This window comes from Genypterus blacodes, unplaced genomic scaffold (genome assembly GCF_046128005.1).
Source record: "Genypterus blacodes isolate CSIRO-AG114 ecotype Tasmania unplaced genomic scaffold, CSIRO-AGI_Gbla_v1 ptg000051l_1, whole genome shotgun sequence".
Taxonomy (NCBI): Eukaryota; Metazoa; Chordata; class Actinopteri; order Ophidiiformes; family Ophidiidae; genus Genypterus; species Genypterus blacodes.
The window spans coordinates 753,738-779,116 of record NW_027466863.1 but is presented as its reverse complement, the minus strand read 5'-3'; the positions used below and the strand labels follow the sequence as shown (position 1 = coordinate 779,116).

Sequence of the window (25,379 nt, the reverse complement as noted above, 5' to 3'; positions counted from 1 at the left end):
ACAAATCCCGGAGGCCAAATATATCACAGAGTCCCGGGGGAAGCGTTTGTTACTGCACATTGTCATCCAGAGGGAGTTTTATGTGCAGTTTTATGAGCTGTGTTATGCATAATCTCTTGGAATTAATCTCAGTATAGTGTGGAACAAAAGGTAGGCATGTGGTTGCCCAACTTTCGGGCAAAGCTTTGTTGTCATGTAGCTGAAACTATAAGTCCCTCTTTTGTTCATTATTGTTTATTGAAAAATGCCGACAGAGACTTTTGTCCATGACTTTGTTGTTGCCTTTACAGAGATTGGCCTCACCTAAAGATCAGGTTGGAGATGTTACATGCAGACTTTCCATCCCATCCCAGGTCTGACTCAGATCAAATCCTCCGTGTCAGGATTTTAAGAATGAAAAAGTGGAAGTTGTGGCTCTTGTTAACCAACTCATGTCCGGTCTGTACACTCAGTGACTCACTGTTTAAACAGGAAGTAGCAGACTGCATTTACTCCCTCGGCACTCCGACTGTGGACATTTGTGTTTGCATCTCTGAGTGAGGCTTTAATTGTGTGTTCTATTTTATTGTTTCTGAAAGGAAAGGAACAACTGATAATGATTTGAAGAGCAGCGTCAGGAGGAACTTCACAGATAGTATCACAGTGTATTGCTCGCTACAATTTCTGTACATTATGAGGATGTTGTGATGCCTCCACAGACGATGATGCAGAAGACGGAGCAGAGCACCTGCACAGAGGATCGGATCCAGCACGCCCTTGAGCAATGCCTCTGTAATCTGGGTCTGGACTCTCCTGACAAGAAGCTCTGGAACGGTATGTTCAAACAATAAGAGAAGATATCCTACTGGAACTAAATCATCTGTATGCCGGGGTTGTAATGGTAACACTATTCAAAATTGAAGCTCTGAATGTGAACTTTGGATAGTTCAAGCTGGGACCTCACTTGCTTGGAACATTCAGAGAAGAAGTCAGGATCAGTTGGATCATATCAGGGGTTTGATCAGGTTTGGGAATGAAAATTATAAAAGAACTTCACTTTGGAGAGACATGTGACAATAGATTTTCAGTTTCTATCTGTTTTAGTTGTTCACCCTCTGCTTCAAAGCACCAGATAACCTGATGGATGAGACTCTGAACTCAAGCCAATGATCAGCTGTGATAGAAGCTCTATATGAATGTTATGTTGTTTTGTTCATTCAAAGTCGTCTCAATTATGTTACCATTTGCGATGCGTCTGTGTCATCAATTGTGTCTTATGACAAATAGGAACTGAAAGTGTTAATGAAGGGCATAGAAGTTGATGGAGGTTATCGTGTTGATTGTGTATTTAAAAACTTTTACCTATGAAACACTTAAGTAAGCTTTATTCTGTATCCGTTTTGCTTCCATTCCCTTCTTCGGAATTATTGGATATTTGTAATGTTTATATCTTTGAAACATCACATTTTTCTTCCTGTCTTCAGAATGAAACCTAAAAGGAGAAATGAGCGTTGACTGTTTGTTGCGTCTGTCTATCTAGCTGGTCGCTGCATAAACCGCTGGTGTTTGGAGGAACTGGTGAAGAGAGATCCACGCAACTTCCTCATGCTTCTACAACAAATACTCAGGAAAACAAATGAGGTAGAGATCAGATTGTAAAAAAAATGTAGTATCGTTTATAATTCAGAGTGATATGAAGGCTGCTAATGTGAATGTGATGTTTCCTGTTTTGACAGGTTTTGCTGCAGTGTCAGTATGAACTAGTTGTGCCTCTGACGCTGCTGCTTTCTTCAACTCTCTTGAACGTGAGTGTGTAATGTCTTATTAGAGGAACAAGCCTTTGTTACTCTCACGCTGGTGTGGTTTAGGGTGTGTGTGTGTGATTTGTTTAGGCAGCACTGAACACAGCAATCACAATGGGTAGGAACAAAACTGAGAACCCATTTGAGGACATTGTTATATTAAGGCTAGAGACTTATGTTGTGCAGCGGTTACTTTCAGCTTGGTTGGTTGGTTGGTTGGTTTGACTCTCCTCTCCTCTCCTCTCCTCTCCTCTCCTCTCCTCTATTCTCCTGTCCTCTCCTCTCCTCTCCAGACTCCCTTCGTGCCCTCAGACTGTGACGTGCTGCGGCAGGCTTACCTGTTGTTCCACAGTTTCCTGTCCTGGCCTGAACCTTGTTGTTCTGCCAGCAAACACCTCCTGAACATCATCCAGCAGGAACTCAGAGCACCTGGTAATGCAGAATCTCTTGTTGAACATGGTGCTCCAGTCAGCCTGAGGTCTTTGTAGGATATTTAACACCCCATTGCATCCTAACTGCTTCCTTTGCAGACTGAAATGTGAAGGAAATTGCTTGTTGTCATTACTGATACCACTTGAGGGCGCTGTTTACCTGAGTATTCTTCCTAATGTTTCCTCAACTTTGTCTTCCAGGTATTTCATTTCAGAGACTGGTGAGGACAGAGCAGGGTTCTACTAACCCTGAGATTCACAGCTCTAAAACCATGTAAGTTCATTATAATCATTTTTAATGATTAAAAGCATCAAACCAGCAAAAGCATCACACATTTACACATTTATATTTTACAGTTTCATACAAAATTGGTCTAAATTCATTCATTCATCCTCACATCGTTGTCATCCTACATATGTATGACTGGATGTCTGTTGAAGGACGGTGTTCCTAGTAGGTCCAGATGATGACGTCCCTCCAGAGATCCAGTATGTCTCCGAGCAGTTGATCAGCAACCAGCGCTCCCACAGAGACACGACGATCAGTCTGATCCTGCACGGCTTTCAGGCTGCTCTGGGTGCCAAACACAGCCTGCAGACTCTTCGCTCCATCCTGCAGGTATAGTCGACTAATAACATTTTTTTTTTTTTACTTAAGCCAGTTAAAAAAAAACATGGTTTCAATTAAAATGATGATATTAGATGTCGACTTTCTTTTGTTCCTCCAGAGTAAACAGCCTGAGGAGTTGGAGCAGCTCCTGGCAGCAGTAACTGACAACATGGAAGCAGCAGCGTCCACAGCTGATCTCAGCACTGCCAGGGGAGATTTAATAGACAGCATGGAGAGCCTGGCAGAGAGCCTGGCAGTCACTGATCAGGGGGATGGCTGCTCAGGAGCTGGTGAGAGAGACAATACAGTTCAACCTCAAGTCCACTGACTGCATGGAGACAATTCAGATGTTTGGGTATTAGGTGATGAATTCATATCCCCCAAATTCCAGGTTCTTATATGATGTTATTAATGAGAGCAACATAACAATGATGCCATGTAAAAAGATCTAATTGAAGCTGTCTCCATAACAACTGCTTGCAAATCAAAATCTTGTGAATTTAATTGCAGTAAGACACGCTAAGATTATGTATATATATATGCAGTATAGAATATGTACATACTGGAGGACGTTAGTGGTGTGAGAATACTGTAAATATGAGTGGAGTTCTGTTTTAAGAGCCTTTAATACCCTCCTGTTCATTACATCACTGTTACAATGCGTGCATATGATACTTCCCCTTCTAAATGGGCGATATAAGATAATGATCTAATTTATGTCAGTGTTATTTCCTCTTATCAGGGGCTGTTGAGACGATCATGCTTCCATTTCCAAAATGTCACGTCTGCTCCTGGGAAAACGACAGCTTTGGTAATCACATCCCTAAACACGTTACTTTTTCTTTTATGTTATATCTCATCACACCATCTAATTTATCTCTTTAAATTCATCCACAGATATCCTGAGTGACATTATTGCATGTGACTTCGACCAGGATTCGCCTCCAGGCTGTTTCCTCAAACCAGAAATGAACGAGGACGATAATTCTGAGATCAACCTGGACGAGGAAGGAGAGGCTGAGGGACTAAAAGAGGACCACCGCTTCTCCTCCGCCTCCTCATCCTCCAGGGACTCCGTCTTCTCCAGTCAATCCCTGTCCTCCAGCCGGTCTGTCCCGTCGTTAACACAGTCTTGTTCCTCGGGTGTGGAGAGTGACTTCAGCGAGTACTTAATACACAAGGACACAGTGGAAGGACAAGACAGCCAACCAAAGCTGAGGAAGAAACCCAAGAAGAAGTCCAAGTCACTCCTAGGGGTGGAGCGCTTCTCCTTGCTGTTCAAGTCTCCCAGCAGCTCGTCCTTGTGTCGTCGTGTTCAGAGCATGGAGTACCGTGATGATCTCTGCAAAGATGTCCCGAGGCCTGGGGCGCGGTTTAATCGCTCTAAGACCCTGCATAGACAGGTTGGACCGCCGCATACGTCCAGCTCGTACCCTGTTCTAATAACCGTGGATCCATGTTCCCCCCAGAAGCACATGTGCGTCCGCCGGAGGCCCATCCTGAGCTGCAGTGAGGGCGATGTGGCGGAGGCGGTTACTCTGGTCAGAGTGGTGGTGTTTGGAGGAGATAAAGAGGCGGGCAGGCTGGCCAGAGCTTACAGTGACCTGCAGCAGAAAGAGAGCAAATGTCCTCGGCTCACCAAAACGTGCAAACTGCAGTTCTACTTTGTCCCCTTCAAAAGGAGACTTACAGGAAGTCCAGGAGGAGGAAACACCCTGACAGAGGGGCAGACAGGAAGTTCATCGAAAGCGACAGCCTATGAGGTAAACAACATCTTTCACCAATGGCAACTGGATTTAAACTGAAATATTTCAATTGCACTGTAATCATGGTTGCCTGACATCTTTCTTCTTTGTCCTTCTGACAGGAGGCTGATGGCATAACGGTGGAGGACAACACGGCTGCTGTGGCTCAGATGGTGGGTGTGGTTGATCCCTGGTACGAGCGGAATGTGCTCAGTCTGCTCAGCCTTTCCTCTGATGTTCTCTGTCAGGTACCTCATCCACCTCACACACTGACTGACTTCATATCAAAGATAGCACAATAACGTGACTGAGACTATGAAATATTATTTGATAATATATAACATACTGCAAATGAGAGAAGTTAAAGGAGGAAGTAAGCAATCGAGGGCACAAGTCACAAGTGGGTGGAGGTGTCACATGCATAGTAGATCACACATATTTAAAAGGCTGCTGCTTGTTGTGGCTTCATGTAACTGTATGTACATTAACAAGCTTCCTTTGGAAACATTTGTATTTGATGATTATATGGTTTCATCATTGTCTTTTTCAGAACGCTTGTAAGGAGGACGGTGACTCAGACAGCAAAGGCAGCACAGAGCGTCTCCCCCTACTGGCTGACCTGGTGCTCTACTATTGCAGACATGCTAACCAGCCTGTTCTGGTCCAGCTGTACCAGGCTGAGGTCAGAGGTCACTCACTCACTCACAGACTCACTCACTCACTCACTAACTCACTCGCTCACTCGCTCAGACACACGCACACATGCATTCTCACTCACTCACTCAAACACACTCACTCACTCACTCACACACTCACTAAAACACACACACGCGCACACACACACACACACACACACACACACACACACACACACACACACATACTCACTCACGCACGCACGCACGCACGCACGCACGCACGCACGCACGCACGCACGCACGCACGCACGCACGCACGCATGCACTCACTCACACAGACATGGTGAATCATTATTATCATGTCTCTTTAACACAGATGACCCTGGTTGGAGGAGAAAGGAGACGGGAAGTGTTTATTCATTCCCTGGAGCTCGGACACACTGCTGGAACGAGAGCTGTGAAGGCCATGGGTGAGTCACACTCTGACAGATAAGAGCAGCACACACACACACACCCACACACATCAATCTCATATGTATTGAACTGTTCTTCTAGGTGCTGCCAGTAAAAGGTTTGGCATTGATGGGGAGCGGGAGGCGGTCCCTCTGACACTAAGTGTTGCCTACAACAAGGTGTTGTTCCTGTACTGCACATTTCATGCAACGCGATAACACTGCATGTATTTTACACCTGGGCTGTTTTTAACCTTGCGTCATCAGGTCGCTGTGAGTGGGAGGAGCCAGTGGAGCCAGGCAGAGATGGTCTGCACGTCAGTAAACCTTTACAAAGCCTGCAGGATACCCGACCAGCCAGGTGTGTGGCTCTCAAAGAATGATTTCATGTATTCTTCTTAGTGTATGGAAGTGTCGATTCTCTTTGACTCGTGGATGATTTCATCGTGTCTGTCTTAGATTCAACAACAGAGGTTTTGAAGCTGATGATGGCAGAGGTTCTAAAGAGACAGTCCTCTAAGTCTAAAAAGTGCTACAACCAGGTGAGGCTGGAGAATGAGCATCTGCTCTCTCAAAGCAAAATCTCCTGCACTTACTCCTATTAATATTAAATATGATTTAATAAAATATTATTCCGCTTTCCGCTCCATTTTCCCTCCGGCAGCACATTTCAGTATCAGAGGTGAAGGTTGACACAGTCTGTATAGGCACTATAGGTGATGGGACGACCTTTGCTGTGTGTCTGGATCAGGATGAGAAGAAGATCATCCAGAGTGTCACCAGGTACAGCAGAGTCGCTCTTTTAAGATGGGATTGAATGTAAACTTCTCTCTAGAAAGCCACATTACATGCATACATGCTGTGCCTTGTTTGCAGATGTGAGGTGTCTCTGTGCTGTAAACCGGGAAGCGGTTCAGACTGGAGGTCCTACAAACCGTTACCGGGCCAGATCCAGCCTCTGCACCCTTCTTACCGCGCTCTACTCTGCCTCCCCATCACCTCATTCTCTCCCTCATAACTCTGACGCACTTTCTACTACGGCACTGAACCCAAACTGTACTACGCTGGGTTTTGAGAGCAGTGTTTCTCAGTCCAGCTCGTAATGAGTAGAGGAGGGAGAGATGCAAAAGCTCTGTGGTGCTTCAGGTACTCCGATCCTCACAGAAAATGTTGTGGAAGAATAAAAAGAAAATGTCTTCTTGCTTGATTTCATCATTTAAAAATTAATAAATGGTCACTGCACGAAGATGAGTGAGTCACTCAACAATTACGTGCTGTCACTATGGAAACAACACAAAACTGCTTGCTTGATGGCTACACTGTGTACGCATTGATGTGGTTTCATCCATGATTGGGTATTTGCCTTTATACAGGATGTCTAATAAATAAGCTATTTATTCGGGTGAAGGGATCATTTATAAGCATTTCCAAAACAAATGTACTTTGCATTGTGTCTTCTTCAGTGTGCAAGAATGATTGTGTGAAGGTGCAATTATTTTATACTTCATATGCTCTGTAGCAGCACCACCTAGGCTCACCATCAGTTAAGTGGATTAACATTCTGTTCTTTTCTACTATGTTGTTGTTGTTGTTGTTGTTGTTGTTGTTGTTGAGCCCATCTTAAAAAATGTTTTGAATTTAATCTTTGGATGAAGGTCGGGTGTGTACTTTATTTTATTTTATTTTTTTATTTTATTTTATTTTATTTTCTTTTCTTTTCTTTTTTTTATAGAATTCCACTTTAAGAGAATTTGTGGAACATGGAACCGATCAATGACAATTAAAGCTAAATCTTTAAAAAATATGTAATATTATACATATTTGTTTGTTTAAAGACATGTATTGATTGGTACTATTTAAGAAAATATATATTGCATAATGTCATTGTTGTTGTTGTTGTTGTTGTTTATTATTTAAGGTCAAAAGTCCCCGTATGATTATTATACTGCTGGTTTATGATGATGATGGTTGTACATGTAGTAGGCATCCAGTCCAGTGGGGGCGCTGTACGCACATAAAGGCTGTTCCAGGTGTAGCGGCGCAGTGACGGTGACAGGTGTACTCGACAAACAAGCGGCCCGAACGCGGATGTAAATGCGGATGATTCCTGCCGGGAAATGAATCTAAAGGTTTTTGTGCTGCAAGAATAACGAGGTAAATGTTTAACTTCACGTTTTTTAACTTATCTAAGCAACTTTATGTGACGTGGACTAACACACCAGAAGCTGCAAGCAAACCTAACAGATGTTGGTGAATGGGACGGTCATTTATTTACACGGACTTAATAAATGATACTTAGGAGCAGAAATATCCGTATAGGATTGTAAATTATGATGATCATTGTAAAGTTAGATGAGTTAAATGTGATGCAAGCGCCGTCCAGAACGTTTACTTCTTTAATTTATACCAATAAATAAGTTAAAGACAGAGACTTTGACAAATAACTTCTATTCCGTTGAAATATTACGAGGTATAAACAAGTTTTGCAACAATCCTGCAAATCTGTCAAAGTGTAAACTCTTTTTTGTAGTGATAGTGAAAGAGCATAAAAGTAAATAAAGAATGTATTACTTTGTTGTCAAGCTGTCTATCCTTGTTGTTATTACTCAATTATGTCCCTCTCTCTCTGTCTGTGTGTCTGTCTGTCTGCGTGTCTCAGTGTCTCTATCCCCTGTCTGTCTTTCTGTTGATATCCCATACCAGTAACTTCATGTGAAACCGTTTTGTCGAGCTGCCCACACTGGACGCCATGAAGAGGAACGAGCAGGTCAACATCAGGAGCTCCATCGCTCTGGCCAGCACTTTTAACTTCCTGAGCTGCTGTGCCAAAGGCTGCGTCCTCCCCTTCCTCACGCTGTACTTCAGACAGCTGGGCTTGACTCCTGCGATGACCGGCGTCATCATGGGGACCAAGCACCTCATCGTGCCGGTGTGGAGTCCCGTGTCCAGCCTGCTGTCCAAGCACTACAATAAGAGACGAGTGCTGATAAATGCCTCTCTTGTTTGTTCGGCAGCGATCGCTCTGATTCTGGTTCTATTCCCACCTGCGAAAGATCACATACAGAGCAGCTGTAACATGTCTTATCTGAGTCCAACTCAAAGTCCGGTCGGTTACCCGCACAGTACGGGTGGACCTACGGTGTCGTCCACTACGCCTGGTCCTACTGTCCATACAGCTGCTGTGTCCGGGGCGAGGATCACCTACACCGAGTCTGCCGCTGTCTTAGCAAGCAACCACTCAACAAATGTCACATCTCCATCCCCTCAGCTGTCACAGTTGAATACATCTGTGATGGTGAATGTGATGGCAAAGACCGACATACATGTTAAAAATCATACCACCCATCAGCCCACTGCAGGGAGACTAAAGAGGTCCTGGATCAGATCAGGGCCAGAAGACCTGCAAGAGGACGAGGAGTCAGGCCAGGACTTCCTGGGCAACCTGAAGGAGATGAACGTGCAACACCAGCTATTCTTCCTCATACTCATCTTCGTGTCGATATGGGAGTTTGTGTCCGCCCCTCTGGAGTGGACAGCAGACGACGGCCTCTACGAATATCTGGATTCCGTGGACGCCTCGGACCGCCATGCCAGCGCGGGGGTGTGGGGATTGGTCGGGGCGGGGTGCGGCGTGGGAGGAGCCGGTTTGCTGGTGAGCCAACTAAGCTGCGTCATTATGGGCGGCACCCACAGGAGCGCCGTGCATTTCTACTGCTACGCCGCCCTCGCGTTGCTGACCCTGCCTGTGGCCTCTTACCTGCCTCTCTACCTCAACAAGAAGCCGGACAAGGCCAACGGGCTCCTCAAGGCCGCCCAGCTGGTGCGTCATCACCCCAGGGCCCTGCTGTGTGCCGTCACCGTCTTCCTCGTTGGAACAGCGGTCTCTGCGGTGGATAACTTCCTGCTTTGGCAGATGCAGGATCACGGGAGCAGTGAGCTCCACATGGGATTGTCTGTAGCTGTCGGACTGCTCTCACAGACGGCCTTCCCTCTGTTTGCTGGCCGAGTATCCAAAGTCCTCAGCCCTGGCAGGGTGCTCACAGTGGGTGCTGCTGTGTTTGGGGTGCAGTGCTTCTATTACTCTTTCCTTTGGGGAGCCTGGGCTGTTGTGCCTGTGCAGCTGTTGAGCTGCTTCAGCAGTGGAGCCCTCTGGTGGGCGGTGAAGGTGCATTGTGAGGACGTGGCCACGCCAGGAGCTGAGAAGAGCGTGAGGAGGATCTACAGCGCTCTCTCTCTGGAGCTCGGGAGGAGCCTGGGGAGCTTCGGCGGGGGGTTTGCGGTGCAGCAGTTTGGACTGGACTGGCTGTTCAGAGGAGTGGCTCTGGGTCTCATGGTGTGGTGTGTGTGCCTCCCTCTGCTGCAGTGGAAGGCCCCCCGCCAGAGGAGGATTAACTACTCTCGCCTGTTGGCAGCTGAGGCCAGCGAGGCCAGTGACTCTGATTCTGAGCAGGAGAGAGACTGGCTGGCTAAAGCGATGAAGGATGACAGAAGCAACAACAACTATGGACAGAGGATGAACCACTGAAACAATAAGAATGTGAAAGGATACAATCAAGTATTGTTTAGGGAATATGTAATGAATTCATTTGGTGTCACTTACTCACTCACTCACTCACTCACTCACTCACTCACTCACTCACTCAATCACTCAGCTCCATACACACACACACATCACTTTTCATCATGTGACTCAGCCCACAGCAGGATCGTTTATATGCTTGAACGTTTTAGTTTCTGCAACTATTTCCGTCTAAATGAATTATCGTTCTCTCCTCCTCTTCTCCTCTTCTCTCTGAATGTGTGCTGGGACTCAGAGGTGTCAGGGTCGTGACGGGTTTGATGATTGGACTCTTGAGCCGTCCCTGTCTTAAGAAATTGACTCTATTTGCATACGCAGCAAACGAGGTAGCAGGATTCAGGCTGAGCAGCAGAAAACAACTTGCACATCGCGGACAGACGATAGAAAGCCTTTGTGTGCAGAAGGTGAGGCAGAGCTCCTTGTTATCCTGTTGGTTCCTCTGGACTGAGCACTGCCGCTCCAACTGACTGTAACATTGACAACAGGGTTTGGGCACTAAAAAAACAACTTGTGGCTGAGCTGCTCAAATGTTTGCACGAGGTGTGTGTGTGTGTGTGTGTGTGTGTGTGTGTGTGTGTGTGTGTGTGTGTGTGTGTGTGTGTGTGTGTGTGTGTGTGTGTGTGTGTGTGTGTGTGTGTGTGTGTGTGTGTGTGTGTGTGTGTGTTGCAGCTGTATTTGCAAAGCATCAGAGTGCATCTGTGTTTGAAAATGATTGTCTAACCTAAAGCGCTTGAAGATAATGAAGTACATAACGTTCACATAAGTGCAGTGATATTAAATTAATATTGATGCAATGTTCATTTATGAGTGGAAGTGTGAAGGTTGATCTGTGATGTTTTTAATTTGTTTACAGATCTTAAAACTGTAAATATCTATTATTTAAATCTTTTTAATTTAACACCCTGGTGACTTTGCAACACATCAATTCCCTGAATATCTTTAACTGGAACTTTTCACCCTGATGAGAGGAATTTGGTAAATTTTCCCCAAAGAAGAGAGAGATAACAACAACTTTGATTTAATGGCTGTATGGATCCACACACTGAGGGAATGATTGACTGATTGGAGTGAACACCCTGAACATCTGGTTGCGGTCTTGAAGGACCTTGACGCATGAAATCAAGCCACACCTTATATGTCGTTAACAGATGAACTCAATCAAGTGTGATTAATAAATAAAAAGACCATAATGGAACACTGAAGGCAACGTTCTCCTGTGGATAATTTGGCGGGGGAGTGTAGCGAGACATTAGATGGGCAGATGTCTTTAGTTTGAAACTTTCTGCTGGCATAAACATTCAGATATTAGCTGGTTTATTTACGTTATATCGGTTATTTGAAGGCTTGTTTTGACCCTTCCAGGCTGTTTTTCTCTGTGTTGGCCGCTAGATGGCGCTTCGGGGCTGGATCCTGAGCTCATCAGTTCGGTTCAGCAGCTGTGTGTGATGGTGATGCTTACTAATCTGCTCTCACGAAACACACGCGTTTATTTCAACACTTTCAACCTCAAATAAAGTGAAGACATGGAGAAAGAGATGAAATCCTGTAAGCGGTACGGATCTTTGGACGGAGCGGCGGAGAAATCAGGCGAGTTTGAACTCAAATGTTGTGATTTTTGCGCGACATTTAACCGGAATGCTTTCAAAGTTTGACTACTGATCCTGATGATTCTAAATGAAGCGATTGATAACAGAAAGGAATAGATGTGTGCAGTGCAGAGAGAGACAACTTTCTGATAGGCATAAAGTTACCTAAACTATTAATTGGTTTTTTGTTTTTTTTAAACGTTTTACCCATAATTTACATATTCTCCGTAAAATTGAGCCTAAATGCGCCGCTTTGTCCTAAATGTAATCCACAAATAAGATCTGTGCCACTGGAGTTGAAGTTATTTCTAGATTAATGTTTACATTTACAGCCTGTTACTCTATAGATAGATGGATAGATTGAAAGATGGATGGATGGATGGATGGATGGATGGATAGATAGATAGATGCCAATGTGAAAATATCTTTTTCATTAAATGTTCGTTTTAGCAGTATAGATCATGTAAATGTAAGAACCAATGATGGGCAGTGTGGAGGTGAGGATTGGATGCCAGTGATTGATTGTTTCTAAGGTATAAGGTCTTGTCTTGTTGCATCAAGCTTCTTCTTCTGCTCCTGCCTTTCATCAAATTCCTCCCCTTAAGCTCCTCTGAGCTCCTGTTTCCTCTCTGTCAATTGGTCAGTGCTCACTTGCTGCCCAGGTTGCATTGGAGCTGCTGCAAACACACACGTACACGCACACACACGCACAAGTGTTAGGGGGCATTGGTTTACATGTCAGTTGTGTTGTGATCCATGTGTGTGATTGGCAGGTGACGTAATCAAAAGCCTATCTGAGCTCTGCTGGGTGACTCATCGGTCTTAGTGAGGAGTGGGAGTTTGCAGAGTGGGAGCGCTGCCCGAAAGCTGCCCCAAGGTTCCATGTTTGCCAAATTAACAAGTCATTTTTGTCTTAATTAAACATCTGTCATAATTAATCATCTTCTTACTAGTTTAGCATTTTTTAAAGGCTGTTCAAACCCACACAGGTTAGACCTGATCTATGTCAGACAGACCAAACCTGAGTAGGTAATCACCTGTGTGTGGGTGTGTGTGAGGACACAGGATGCACGTTTCAGTGGCAAATCAAAGAGGAACTGAGCAGCCATGATGATTAGGGGGCGACAGCTGAGGCTTATGGGTAAATGTTGGTCTTTATTTGGAGGAATAGAAAGGTCGACTGTTGTTGTTATGATCTATATTCCAGACCGATTAAATGTTTGCTCTAAAACCCATTTTGGTCACATCCTCCCTTTCAGCAGATGATGATGTCATCTCAATGGCCGACTCCTCTATTACAATCGAGGACATCGAAGGCGAGTTGTTCAAAATCGAGCGGATACGCGACATCCTGGTGAGGAGGGAATCAGAGCTGAGATACATGTAAGATCTGCTTTTTAAAAGTACTCCTACTTATTTTACATATTATACACATCAAACACGCCTTTAATCAGTGCAAACAACACCAATTGTAGGACTTAAAGGTTTCTGTGATGTGAACACCATAGATACGGGCAGTAACTGGCCTATTTTGGGGTAATTTTGTCATAATTGAAGAAAATGTGTGACAAATGATATATATTAACTCCGTGATGACATTATTAGATCATTACTACCTCACCTTTGGACACCTTTCGCTCTGTTTTCTTCTCTTTTATCCTTGTTTTGAATGATTTCTGTCCTGGGTCCCAGTTTAAGTGTGGGGAATTGGAACACAACAGTATTCATTCTCCTGCCAGTGTCATTATCCTTCCTTGCCCATACTACCATAGCAGCATCACACTATGAAGCATATTGTATGTGTGTATGTGAGATCTGTGATGTTTTGAAATGTTCCATCAGAGGCAGAGGATGGAATGAAATTGGATTCAAACAGCAGTGAAGAATGAATTCAATAATGTCGCTCCTCCAATGTTTTGTGTTGCATGCAGTTTCACACTGAGCCTGTAAGAGACAAATAGGATGAATGGAGAAAAAGGAAAGATTCAATGCTTACTTTAAAAAACTTACTATTGATGCAGAGCAATCGGACTAGCTTGCTTTCTCTTATTATTACTTGGACAGACTCAAGGTCGACAGCTTAATGTCTCGATCAAGGGGAATAGCAGGAGTACTTACATGCACACACACACACGCACACGCAGAAACACATACACAGATTGGCAATGTAGTGTTTCCATTTTGTCTAAACCTGCATGTATTTGGTCCCTGTTCCTCTTCACAGGATGGACGATATTCAGCTGTGCAAAGATATCACAAGACTGAAGACGGAGCTTCAGACGCTCGTCTCAACTCCTGGTAAATCATGAAGCCGTCGTTAAATAAGGTCTTGCTCCGGATGGCGCCCACATGTTTTTGTTGGCTGTATGTTTACCATGATGAGCACCACAGCATCATTAGGACGCTGTTAACTTCACAAGTGGTTTGGAATATCTCAGCTGCTCCACACTGAACTGCATTCTGTGTTCTCTAAATGAGAAATTTCAGACATTCTTCTATTAATTAAATTCAGATTACAGCTCTAAAATAGAAGCTGGTTGCTATGGCAGCTCAAACGCTTTTGTCGCTGAGGTTCTACAGAAGTCTTTTAGCTTGAAATTCCACAAGAAATGTCAATTCATTTCAATTCATTATGCTCGTGACCGTTCTGAACCGGGGACTTACTGCTCTGCAGAGTCATGATTCCAAAAGAAATATTATAACTGCACCAAAGCGCTCACATGTATCAGCTTTACTTTGTGTGACTCTTGTGCGACAGACATTGAAAAGTCAAAGGAGGACAGAGAGAGAGAGGGGACGTTACTGCAGCAGATCCACAAGCTGGTGGAGACCAGAGACTTCCTGGTGGACGACGTGGAGTTTGAGAGGCTGAGGTGAAGTCACAGCATCCAGACAGAAAAGAGAGCAAAGATATTTCCCTCCTCATTCTAAAGAGATCATTCAGCCCTTATACGGACTAACAAACTCTTTATAAAGGCATTTAATTCATTTAAGTCTCATCCTGCATGTGTGAACATAAGCAAAATACACAATAGGTTACAAGTACAGTCAGCTGACTTTACATTATTACAGTATTATTGTTATTGATTGATAATGGTGCCAAGTTACTGCCACATGACTTTGATCACAACATCTGCTCTGAAGGGAGAGAGAGGAAGACAGGGAAATGGCGGCGTTCTTACAATCCAAATTTACCAAGAGATTGAATATAAAAGGTGAGTGTATAAAAGTTGAACTAGATTGAAGTAAAGTGTAAGTATATACAGTATCTATTGTTGTAACTTTGCTTATTTGAAGACACCACTATTGTCTATTGAAGTAGTTGTAGAGTCTGACACTGTTGTCAGCAACACATGAAGCATTTGAGTTTGTAATTTTGTGTGTGTTGGGTATTGGTGTAAAGATGGATGACATTAGGTTTCATGTCTCAATGTTCCAATCAAGGTGCTGTGACCTCCAAATCAGAGGAGACCACAAACCCGTTCCTCACTAAAACTGGACTCACGCTGCTGAAGGACTGCTGCGGCTTCACCTGCTCCATCATGTAAATGTGTGTGTGTGTGGCTAGATTCATACAATATGGAGTTACATTTGCAATTGTGGTGGTCTCTCCCTTACAGTGAAGGTAATTAGATATTATCGAGTGTGTAATATATTTATTTGTGATGTATGAGAGTGTGTCAGTGGTTGTAACTGGCTGGATGTTACAAATGCTGCTGTTGTTGTTATGCAGAATATATGCAGTGAAGGTGTTTTAAAGGGAGCCTCCACTCATTTTATTCATCTAATTCTGTTGTACCTAACAGAATTAGGTACCCTAGACCCTACAGGGTGTTGAAGAAAAGCAAAGTGGAGAACCAGATAAACTCACTCTGACATGTGAAATCAGTGGTGTCCCCTTTTATAAAAACTGTGCGTGTGTGATATTTTGTCAGATATGAGATGTATTACACACAGCTGGACAAATGGAACCCAGAATTATAATAAAACAAATAAAAAATGGGCAACTGTGGCTACTATTTTAAATTCTATTATGTTTGTATCATCTTGAGAGTTCTGTTCAAATAAAGTCTCTCTCTCTCTCTCTCTCTCTCTCTCTCTCTCTCTCTCTTTTCTCTTCTGCCCTCAGGCTTTGTAGAATCACGTGTAAAGTCAAATTGTGGGTTGTAGCCATTTTGTCCATTAAATTCAATTCATTTTTGCAACATTATTGCATAATATGTCACGTAATCCTGCTGTAAAGAGAAAGACACAATTAGTATGATATATGCATAATATGTTTCTTGATTTATTTCTGTAACCGTTAAAGAAACCAAACTAAAACCACCGCTGCTGAATGTTTGAAAAAACAGGTCCAGTCAAAACTGGTAACAAATAAACAGATGCAGTTGAGAACATTCCCTCCTCTTCTTTTGCCCTCTGACAACCGCACACTCACACACACACACACACACACACTCCCTAACACACAGCATAGTTCCCTGAGCTCTGACAAACTGACAAACTGACACCATAAACATGTAACTGCCATGACAACGGAGAGGATTCAGTTCCACTCCTTATAATGCACAGCTGCCTTCCTTCAATTCCCACAGCAAGACACTCACCTTCATCTTCCTCATCATCACTGCAGCTCTAACTTGTGGATCCAGTCATCACATCTACCTGTGGCTCAACAACCATCTCTCAGCTGGTAGAGGAGAACTGTTTGCCACTAACGCCTTTATTTCTGTTGCACTGGTGTGGTGAACATCCTCATCATCAGGCCTCCTCCAGCAAACTTCCCTTTATGCATCTTTTCTTCCAGATTCTAATGAATCACCACCACTGTAACACATTCTGAATTCTGCAAACACTTTTTGACTCCTGAATCAGTGTTTCACATCTCAAAATCTCAAATCGTCATTATACACACTGCAGGAGGCAGAACTTAAATCCCTGACCTTTATTCTAAACGGCATCCTGTCACATCTGTGTGTGTAATTGCCATGACAACAGAAAATGAGGATGCAGCTTGGGGGGGGGGGTTGTTGTTTCTGTTCACCATATGAAGAGAAAACCATCTGGCTGCAAATTCCACTACTCACCTTAGTAGTCTTCCTTTGCATCAACATTCACACACACACACACACACAAATCATCACCTGAAACACACTACAAATATCTTATTCTATTTGTTTTTTGCAGAAATTGCACCGGCATAAATGAAAATAGGAGTCAGATGCAGAGGAGATATTCCTTTTCATTTCCTGAACTATGTTTGCTGCAGAGGTCCTTTCTGTTGCACCGTTCTCATGACAGCTGATAAAAAAGCCGAAGTCGTGCACACTGACAAACGAGGCTCTTCGCCGTATTTAATTTGCAGGCTGAGGAGCCTAATCAGTGGACTACATACTGTGAATACAGACAAGAAGCCACTCTAATTGGAAGCTGGTGGTGGAAAGAAGGCGGCGTTGGTGGAAACATTAAACAGCCCCTGGAAAGCCAACTACATCCCTCACCAATTATAGACTTTTTAGTTGATATTTTTGCTTTCTTTCATACAGTTCTGACTCTGATCCCAACCCAGAAGACTAGCAGCAGAAAGATCTGTGCATGTTTATGTTCTGCCCCCCCTGGCATTTGATCCATGTAATTCAGGGGAGATCTGGATCTTTGTCAGTGGGCATGAAGAAGCGTGGAGTGAAGGGTGGAGAGAGAGATGGGAGGGACAGGTGGCATGGGGAGGAAACAGCCAGACGTCCATTCAAAGCAGAGGATATCTTAGCCCGTTCACATCTAGATCTTAATCACTTATTGAACTGGCAACTTTCACACTGGGCGCCTTTGTTGTCTGACATGTTAGAAAAATGAGTTCTCTAACAGGATTGAGGGAAGAAAGAGTCAAATTAAAAGTCTTATCCTGGCTTTGGTTGCGTGGAAGCAGCTTGGTCCCTATGACTTTGGTTCCTCTGGTGGCCCCTCATTGACGTTTATCAGATTGACAGCGATGAATCAGCGTCTGTGACATTTCAGGCAATTACCCGACGGCATTTGTATTTCCTCTTGTGCGGCACGTCAGGATTGAGGTGACAGAGCTGAGAGGAGACTGACGAGCGCACAAACTGCAGCACTGCTAGATGGAAGCAAAGGAAGTTCACTATAGAGAAAAACATAAAAATAACACTATGATTTCTGCCTCCATGCAGTAGCATAGCAACCACTGGGGTACCTGTTGAGCACGGTGGGTACAACTGCATCATGTCCACTGGGGCCCACGGGGGAGTGATGATAACAATCGTACTCTGGGCTTCTTACTGGGCAGTGACTCAGTGAGACCAAGTCACATTATGGACACACTCAAAGACAGACATTAGTTCTTGCTTCCATTTCTTGGAAATTCCCAAGCTCAGGTTCATATGTTTCCCTGTCGTACCTGCACTGCAAGGACACAACGGATCAGTGAACTCTCAGGTTGTGCTGTAGATCAGACTGCATATATAAAACAGAAATAATAAAGACTACACTGTACAGCAGAAATATCTGTACAATGGGATGCTGTGAAAATAATGTAGATGATAGAACAACTGAAAATGTCATGCAAAAACAAGCAATATAACAAAAATAGGGGCTGCAATAGTACACTTACCGTTTACATGATGGCTATGCATTGTTCTTTTTACACAGCAGAATTGAAATGTGTCAATAGCAAAATCCTAAACAAGTGCAGTATATAAGAAACATAAACACCCAAACAAATGTTATGTGAGCTGCAGGCATAAAGCCTCATTTGAAATCAAACAGTGCCCCCTTGTGGCAGAAAGTCACACACAAAGTAACCAACAGGAAGCAAGACATTTGATTCACACTTTGTCTTGCTAATCCAGTTTAATTTTGTAAAATGACCAATCACAGATTTCTCAAAGTTTAGAGATGCAAGCTGAAGGGTTGGTGGTTCGATCCCTGAAGGGTTGCCGGGTCAATTCCTGTCCTGGAGACATGAGAAATCTAGATACGATACGATACCTTTTATTTGTCAATTCCATGCAATCACATGCAGTCACATACAATCACACAGATTTGAAATGCTTCTTGGGCCCCACTTACATTTGTAACACAACACACAACTGGGGCTCAGGGGTTGTGTGACTGTTTCTCTCTTCTCTCCTCTTTACCACAGCCTATGATGCAATTTGTACTAGCCTACATTGCTGTTTGACATCATCCTGTAAAAACTGTATTTACCCTATGAGATCATTGCATCAACATCACTGATGCCATCCTGAACTCTGTGTCCACACTACTGTGCCATGTTCCCACAACCTCCAGAGGCCGTGGCTTCCTGCTGTTTCAATTTCAATCTACTTGTACGTCATATTGCCTTTTTTACCTCAGGGTCTACGTATAAATTCTCACCACCGATGTGCCCACAACTCCCCCAGTGGAGGAAAGAGAGGATTTTGAATAAATAAATAACTAATAAAGTAATGTGATTACTTAATACCAAGGATAATTCCACTGAGTTTTGGAAGCTTTCAGCATCCAGACTAAATAAAGTGCACCAAAACAACTCCCTCAGAGGCAGAAGGAGCTTTAGCTGCTCAGACAGGTGCTGCTGTGAAAGAGGAGCCCACAGCAGAGGGGATATCATGTTACTGGAACTGAAGTTACCAGATGGCCTACAAAGTTTGGGTTCTATTGTCTTAATTGTGTATTTAATTATATGCAGTAAGTGAAAGAAATCAAAAACAACAACTAAACACCGTTATAGGTTATTATTATTATTATTATTATTATTGATAATAATAATAACAATAATGTTGCTTTTAAATAATTGAAGATATATTATCTAGTAGTTTTCAGTAATGGAAGACAGTTTGAAATAATATTGTCTGAACGTGTCATAATAGACATAAATCCCTCCTGTCTGGCGATAAAGAAAAAGGACACTTTCCCTTTAAGGGATGACGCAATGCGGTTCAACTAGTGTCCCACTTCGTTGTGCAGCGCGCCTGGAGGAGGGATCGCGGCCCGTTGTTGCTCACGGTGGACCGGGACCGTCGATGCGGCTGAGCCGAACCTGATACCGCACAGGATGGAGTTTTTACTTGGAAACCCGTTCAGCACACCGGTGGGACAGCGAATCGGTGAGTAATAAACGATTAACTGTTTGTCGGTACATTGTAATTCCCAAATGGTTCAGTCAGTTCGTTGTCATTTTGCGAGTCAGGGCGTCTAAACACACGTGTGCCGCTGTCAGTGTGTGTGTTCTGTAAACGTGATGTGCTGTGTGAGCTGTGGCAGTTTTGCAGGAATCTGAGTTATATTCATCAAAGCTGACAAGGGAACGGCGGTTTAAGCTTTGATTGACGCGGCCGGAATCCAATCAAATAAGAAAGGGCGGGGCACAGAGGCGGCGTCCGTCCTTTTCATTGGCTGTTATCTTGTCTGTTTATCCTGCCATCATCTGGGCCGGTGCACATCCTCCTGACCCACATTTAGACACCAAATCGAATTAATACGGATAAATGAATTAGTGCAGAATATGGTTCACGGTGAATGATGTTCCATCCCCCCATGTAGAGTTCCCCAGACAATCTATGCTATGTGTCACCTGACTGTGCGCCATGCGTAACCATTAGTTACAAGTTAGAATTGTTGGTTGTGGTCACTGCAACATTTCTTCATTGGATTCTTCCTCATTTCTCTCCACCTTTTGTCTCACAGAGCGAGCAACCAGCTCAAGCCTCCCATCTGAAGACTGGGAGCTCAACGTGGAAATATGTGATGTGGTCAACAGCTCTGAGGAAGGGTGTGTGTGTGTGTGTGTGTGTGTGGGTGGGTGGGTGGGTGTGTGTGTGTGTGTCTCTCTTATCATTGGTACAGCTTATCCTCTGTGGCCTCATCTCCCTGATTGTTGGAAATTCTTTAATTACAGACCGCGAGATGCAGTCAGAGCTATGAAGAAAAGGATTATGGGAAACAAGAACTTTAAGGAGGTTATGCTGGCACTGACCGTAAGTCCCAGCATTCCTCGTTCCCCTCCCTCGTGACTCTTATTTCTCTGTATCGGGTCAATATAGATGACCTGTCTTCGCATAAAATCTTGTTGCGAACGTTTGCAAGTGTTCATGTTTACACTCTTCACTCCTGCCCAGGTACTAGAGACCTGTGTGAAGAACTGTGGCTACAGGTTTCACATCCTGGTGACCACACGGGAGTTTGTAGAGGGGGTTCTGGTCCGATCCATCATACCCAGAAACAATCCTCCTGCGATCCTGCATGACAGAGTGCTCAGCATCGTACAGGTGACATGGAATACCGATCATGTCACAATCATCTGTGTATTGACACTCTGAGCCTTATTGTTCCTTGCTTCACGGTCTCACCTCGAGCTGTGTTTGTTTGTTGTTAAGGCGTGGGCCGACGCATTCCGCAGCTCACCCGACCTGACGGGTGTGGTGTCTGTGTATGAGGACTTGCGAAGGAAAGGGCTGGAGTTCCCCGTTGCTGAAGTGGATGGCAACTCGCCCACACAACCTCCCAAAAAGGTACACCAGTGACCGGCGCACCTGCTAAACTGGTTGCTCCTCTAACTGCCTTGACTGTTTATGTCCTGAATTTCACTTTTCTTAACTTTCCCCTTCTGCTGGTTGTCTCTGCCTTGCTTACCAGAATGGGCCTGTTGTCACTCTGTCTGCTGCACACCTTGCTCTCAAACCTCCCCCCATCTTCCTGCAGGCCCATGAGCCAAAACAGAACCAACAAGGAAGCAATGTCTTCACTCCTTCCCAGGTGACGGGACTTTCTGCACTGGAGATTTTTCAGATTTGATGTGCCGACGCATTTTTATTCACTCTCTCCGTGCCGGAGGCTGATTATCTGTATTAACACTCCTCTTCTTCTGTTTCTCGCGTCTCTCCAACACTTTTGAGATCAATATTTGCTTTTGCGACAAGTATGACCGCCACGTTCAATGAATGAATACCATTGATATTCTAGGTGAAGAAGCTGAAGGCAGAGCTGGGAGTGGTGAGAAGCAACCTGACTGTGATGTCAGACATGATGAGTCAGCTGGATCCCGTCACAGCCAAAAAAGCCGACGTGGAGCTGCTAGAGGTATAAGAGGACTCAGGATTCCCTCATGTAGAGACTCGTGTGTAGAAGCAGAGATGCCACATTCTGCTCTTCATCCCATTTCCATCAAACAACAAAACCACATCAGCATTAGCATCATCCCGTAGTCCTAGGTTAGATTGTTGACACCCTGCATGAAAACCATTACGACATAGTCAGTACATTTCTAAAGCTACATGTTGAGCAACACTGCAGTCTCCAGTCTCTGATCTCGTACTGCACGCTGTCTGTGTTGCATGCAACCCCCCCTTTCTCTTTCTGATTCTGTCTTTAGCAGTTGTACACAATGTGTAAGGAAATGCAAGAGAGGATAGTGAAAATTGTACCGAGACTCAGCGAGGAAAAGCTGATCGAAGAGTTGCTGGCAGCCAACGACGAGATGAACACGGCCTTCACTCGCTACCAGAGGTGTGTGGACGAATTATTAGTTAAACCAGAGTTAGATAAACATTTCAGCTGTTCTTCATTTGGTTTGATTTCTTTCTTTTGTTTAAAGGTTTGAAAGCCGAATGACAAACGGCCAAGACGCCACACAGAAGGTACAAATGACTTCACAGTGAACACATTTGTTATCTCGACGCAATGAAATCTTTGTATGATGGACTTTCTTTCTTTCAGAGTCACACGTACGTCAATGTAACAGACCTCAAGCTCACTAATGAGCCTGGCGACCAATCAGGGGTCATATCAAGTACCTCCAACAGCTGTCTCAGCCCCTCACCCGCTGACACTGTGTCCAGTCAGATGGCCAGACTCAGTAAGTACTCAGTCGTATACTCTATATACTTATATTGTGTATACTTCATCACAAAACAATTTGGTTTGTGGAATGCGAAAATGGAGGAAAACACCATACTGGGAAGTTTGACAGAATGTATTTGTCCCTTAAGTATGATTGAGATGAAGATCAGACCACATTTGATGAGTGATTAAGGCTCACTAACTGTTCAGTGAGCCTGTATCAACTGTTAATCTGTCCACGCCTGAGGATTCACTGAGTTGATGTTTGTCTTTGGCAGGTACGAGTGAATCTGATGAGACATTGCCACAAAAAAGAAGCATCCTAACAAACAGGTACAGGCGCCATAATCGTACCATTTAATTATCCCATTGATAGTTTTCCCCTTAGTGAAGTCCTAACGTGTGTGTGTGTGTGTGTAATACTCAGAGTGTAGTTTATGTGTCAGTTAACGAAGGAAGACATTTGTGTTTCAGAGAGCAGGGCGACGGCTTTGCTCAAGCTCAGGACTGCAGACTACAAAGTGCTGTAAGTAAAGACACTGCGTAGTTTGAAATGGATGGAAATGACTTATCTGTTTAAGGAAACCTTTCAGGTGTATGAATCTAAAAGACTGACTGTACAGTGTATTCAGAAAATGATGATTCCTTACAGCCAAACACAAACATGTATCGATTCAATTTTTCAGTTTAACGCACAAAAAGTGTGTTTCACACTGAGAACGACATCCGGACATGCAGTACCCTTAAAGTCCAGACATTCACAATAGCTGGCCCTTGGTTGAGTAATTGTGTGTGTGTGTGTGTGTGTGTGCGTGTGTGTGTGTGTGTGTATATGACCTTAACTTTACTGTTCTCCACCTTGACATAACTCTCTGTGTGTACACGAAGGATGACAGCCCAGCCTCCGACCGCAGCTCCTCGCCAAAGTTAGATTGGATGATTAAAAGGGGAATGGTGGGTCTGCAGTAACCGTCCCTGTCCCCGTCCCCATATGTGTCCTAGTTTCACACCGATTCACCTTCTGTCCCTTGGTTCTATCACCAGTTTTGTTTTTGTTGTGGTTTGGGTGGTTCTTCATTTGGTCAGATGGTCTGCATGTTGTTTTCAGTATATTAAGTAGAATCTCATTTTCTCTCTCACTCCAGAGCATGACACTGTGTGGTTTGGTGGATTGTTGCGCAATTGTCCTCATTTGTTTCCATGTCGCCTTTTTGTTTAGATTTCCTGACACAGCTCCTCATTTTTGACTTTGTGGGTTTTTACCAGCTGTTCTTCTAACAATCTCTAACATACGTTTTCTTTCTTTCATAGATTCCGATTGACCAGTCCAATATAATGGATGATATTGAGAAATGGCTGGAAATGGAGGATGAGGTGAGTGGCTGGATGACTTCACTTCTGTGTTGTTTAGTTTACTAAATGTTCAGTCTGGTCAAGTTCATTACTTATTTTGTATATTCTAGTTTTACTGACATGTATCCAATCTGATCACTCACTGTTTTAGTGTTAGTGTAGTTAATGTTTTAGTTTGTTGGTCATCTTGATGGCAAAAACAAAGAAATATGAGATTGAGCATTAACGTAACTAGAATGTATCTGCATTTATAACACATGTAAAACTAAATGTTCTTTTGCTACAGAATGATGACTTTGACGACACAGACGGTGTGACCAGTGAAGGTGAGAGTCCTTTAAATGGAATTCCTTCAGGGTGGAGGCTCTTTATCTGGTCTCTAGGTGGCACTATGGGCAGCACACATACTGAAAAGCTGTCCCTCACAACGCACAACTGCTTGTGTTATTTTGTATTTCTTTATATGTCCATTTATTCTCACTGCAGCATCTTTCAGTATTGAAAGGGACTGATCAAGTTTCTTCTCCACTAATCCCTTTTCTCCTTCTCTGTAGAATTTGACCGGTTTTTGGCAGAAAGAGCAAAAGCAGCTGATCGCCTGCCGTCATTGAAGGCAACACGGGAAGCCAACCACTCCGAGTCTTAAGATACAGGGAAACTGGCCAAAAGTACTTATGGAATACTAATGAAGATCCTCTTCATAGACAGAGAAAAGGAGTAGTTTGCTGACAAATGGCACATAACACGTAGAATCATGGGACTGGCAACCCATACAGGAGGAAGAAACCAAGCTTGTTTTTTTACTTGGCGTTATTATGAAGGTTGACCTATGTTTGGAATGCAAACATTTGCACATTTTATATGCTTACATTCCTGCTGTTGAACGAGAAAATTGTCACAAGTGGGGCGAAACACTTTTACAACATAGATTATGTATTATACTATGCTGATGTGTATATTAATGTCAATTATGAAATGGTAAATATTATGATGCGTCACATGGCTGTCAAAGTAGCAGATGCTGTAAGTAAAGCTGTATGTGATAGAGGCTCAGCTTTCACAGCGTGGAGCAGATTGATGCCTGTTATCGTCTTTGCTTATGTAGGATGTCAAAGAAAAGTCTGGAAAGCTAAATTAATTTTCTTTTTCTTGTTTTTTTACGTCCAACATTCCCCTGTGAAGGCGCTTTACTTGAAGTTTAACAGATCTTACAGGCAGTTGTGACTTATGCACTGTCATAATAAACTAAAGCTGTCAACTGTGGATCTACCTGTTCTCATTCTTACCTGAGGTGAGCAGTGTCCTAGGGGCTTATTTCACATTATAAACTCCTGAATAATATTCATC

General features: G+C 43.7%; 4 protein-coding genes across 9 annotated transcripts; all 4 read left to right on the top strand.

Moving 5' to 3' along the window:
• Positions 1 to 489: 489 nt before the first annotated feature.
• LOC143000731 (phosphoinositide 3-kinase regulatory subunit 5-like) lies at positions 490 to 7,299 on the top strand. 2 transcript variants are annotated; one of them, XM_076150148.1, is made up of 18 exons: positions 490 to 550; positions 699 to 813; positions 1,520 to 1,620; positions 1,716 to 1,784; positions 2,075 to 2,213; positions 2,414 to 2,486; positions 2,654 to 2,831; positions 2,941 to 3,112; positions 3,565 to 3,633; positions 3,720 to 4,585; positions 4,690 to 4,815; positions 5,118 to 5,249; positions 5,582 to 5,675; positions 5,761 to 5,837; positions 5,925 to 6,018; positions 6,117 to 6,199; positions 6,322 to 6,440; positions 6,534 to 7,299. In XM_076150148.1, exons 2-18 carry the CDS (start codon positions 702 to 704, stop codon positions 6,673 to 6,675), a joined length of 2,646 nt encoding a protein of 881 aa, XP_076006263.1. In that variant the 5' UTR covers positions 490 to 550; positions 699 to 701; the 3' UTR covers positions 6,676 to 7,299. The 2 variants fall into 2 exon arrangements, with proteins under 2 accessions (XP_076006263.1, XP_076006262.1); XM_076150147.1 differs by having other exon boundaries at positions 499 to 813.
• A 120-nt stretch (positions 7,300 to 7,419) lies between these two features.
• Positions 7,420 to 11,430, top strand: mfsd6l (major facilitator superfamily domain containing 6-like). 2 transcript variants are annotated; one of them, XM_076150150.1, is made up of 2 exons: positions 7,420 to 7,811; positions 8,361 to 11,430. In XM_076150150.1, exon 2 carries the CDS (start codon positions 8,407 to 8,409, stop codon positions 10,180 to 10,182), a length of 1,776 nt encoding a protein of 591 aa, XP_076006265.1. In that variant the 5' UTR covers positions 7,420 to 7,811; positions 8,361 to 8,406; the 3' UTR covers positions 10,183 to 11,430. The 2 variants fall into 2 exon arrangements, with proteins under 2 accessions (XP_076006265.1, XP_076006264.1); XM_076150149.1 differs by having other exon boundaries at positions 8,317 to 11,430.
• Positions 11,431 to 11,759: 329 nt separating this feature from the next.
• Positions 11,760 to 15,370, top strand: LOC143000755 (bMERB domain-containing protein 1). Its single transcript, XM_076150182.1, has 6 exons — positions 11,760 to 11,823; positions 13,085 to 13,205; positions 14,047 to 14,120; positions 14,581 to 14,695; positions 14,967 to 15,037; positions 15,267 to 15,370. The coding sequence occupies exons 1-6, from the start codon at positions 11,760 to 11,762 to the stop codon at positions 15,368 to 15,370; spliced, it is 549 nt and encodes a 182-aa protein (XP_076006297.1).
• A 4,413-nt stretch (positions 15,371 to 19,783) lies between these two features.
• On the top strand, positions 19,784 to 25,295 carry tom1 (target of myb1 membrane trafficking protein). Of its 4 annotated transcripts, none has more exons than XM_076150173.1 (16): positions 19,784 to 19,948; positions 20,529 to 20,613; positions 20,740 to 20,818; positions 20,960 to 21,109; positions 21,218 to 21,352; positions 21,477 to 21,596; positions 21,804 to 21,920; positions 22,216 to 22,346; positions 22,435 to 22,477; positions 22,557 to 22,695; positions 22,958 to 23,012; positions 23,154 to 23,205; positions 23,568 to 23,633; positions 23,991 to 24,053; positions 24,319 to 24,358; positions 24,587 to 25,295. In XM_076150173.1, exons 1-16 carry the CDS (start codon positions 19,897 to 19,899, stop codon positions 24,676 to 24,678), a joined length of 1,419 nt encoding a protein of 472 aa, XP_076006288.1. In that variant the 5' UTR covers positions 19,784 to 19,896; the 3' UTR covers positions 24,679 to 25,295. The 4 variants fall into 4 exon arrangements, with proteins under 4 accessions (XP_076006288.1, XP_076006287.1, XP_076006290.1 ...); XM_076150172.1 differs by having other exon boundaries at positions 22,213 to 22,346; XM_076150175.1 differs by lacking the exon at positions 21,477 to 21,596 and having other exon boundaries at positions 22,213 to 22,346.
• The last annotated feature ends 84 nt before the right edge of the window (positions 25,296 to 25,379 follow it).

Bases quoted from the DNA above. Each gene is read 5' to 3' on its own strand.
- LOC143000755 (XM_076150182.1), top strand. From the start codon at position 11,760: ATGGAGAAAGAGATGAAATCCTGTAAGCGGTACGGATCTTTGGACGGA. The intron at 11,824-13,084 runs GCGAGTTTGAAC...CCCTTTCAGCAG, and splicing joins CGGAGCGGCGGAGAAATCAG to ATGATGATGTCATCTCAATG. The intron at 14,696-14,966 runs GTGAAGTCACAG...TCTGCTCTGAAG, and splicing joins GTGGAGTTTGAGAGGCTGAG to GGAGAGAGAGGAAGACAGGG.
- LOC143000731 (XM_076150147.1), top strand. From the start codon at position 687: ATGCCTCCACAGACGATGATGCAGAAGACGGAGCAGAGCACCTGCACA. The intron at 1,785-2,074 runs GTGAGTGTGTAA...TCTCCTCTCCAG, and splicing joins TTTCTTCAACTCTCTTGAAC to ACTCCCTTCGTGCCCTCAGA. The intron at 6,200-6,321 runs GTGAGGCTGGAG...TCCCTCCGGCAG, and splicing joins CTAAAAAGTGCTACAACCAG to CACATTTCAGTATCAGAGGT.
- tom1 (XM_076150172.1), top strand. From the start codon at position 19,897: ATGGAGTTTTTACTTGGAAACCCGTTCAGCACACCGGTGGGACAGCGA. The intron at 19,949-20,528 runs GTGAGTAATAAA...TTTGTCTCACAG, and splicing joins ACCGGTGGGACAGCGAATCG to AGCGAGCAACCAGCTCAAGC. The intron at 23,634-23,990 runs GTGGGTCTGCAG...TTTCTTTCATAG, and splicing joins GGATGATTAAAAGGGGAATG to ATTCCGATTGACCAGTCCAA.
- mfsd6l (XM_076150150.1), top strand. From the start codon at position 8,407: ATGAAGAGGAACGAGCAGGTCAACATCAGGAGCTCCATCGCTCTGGCC.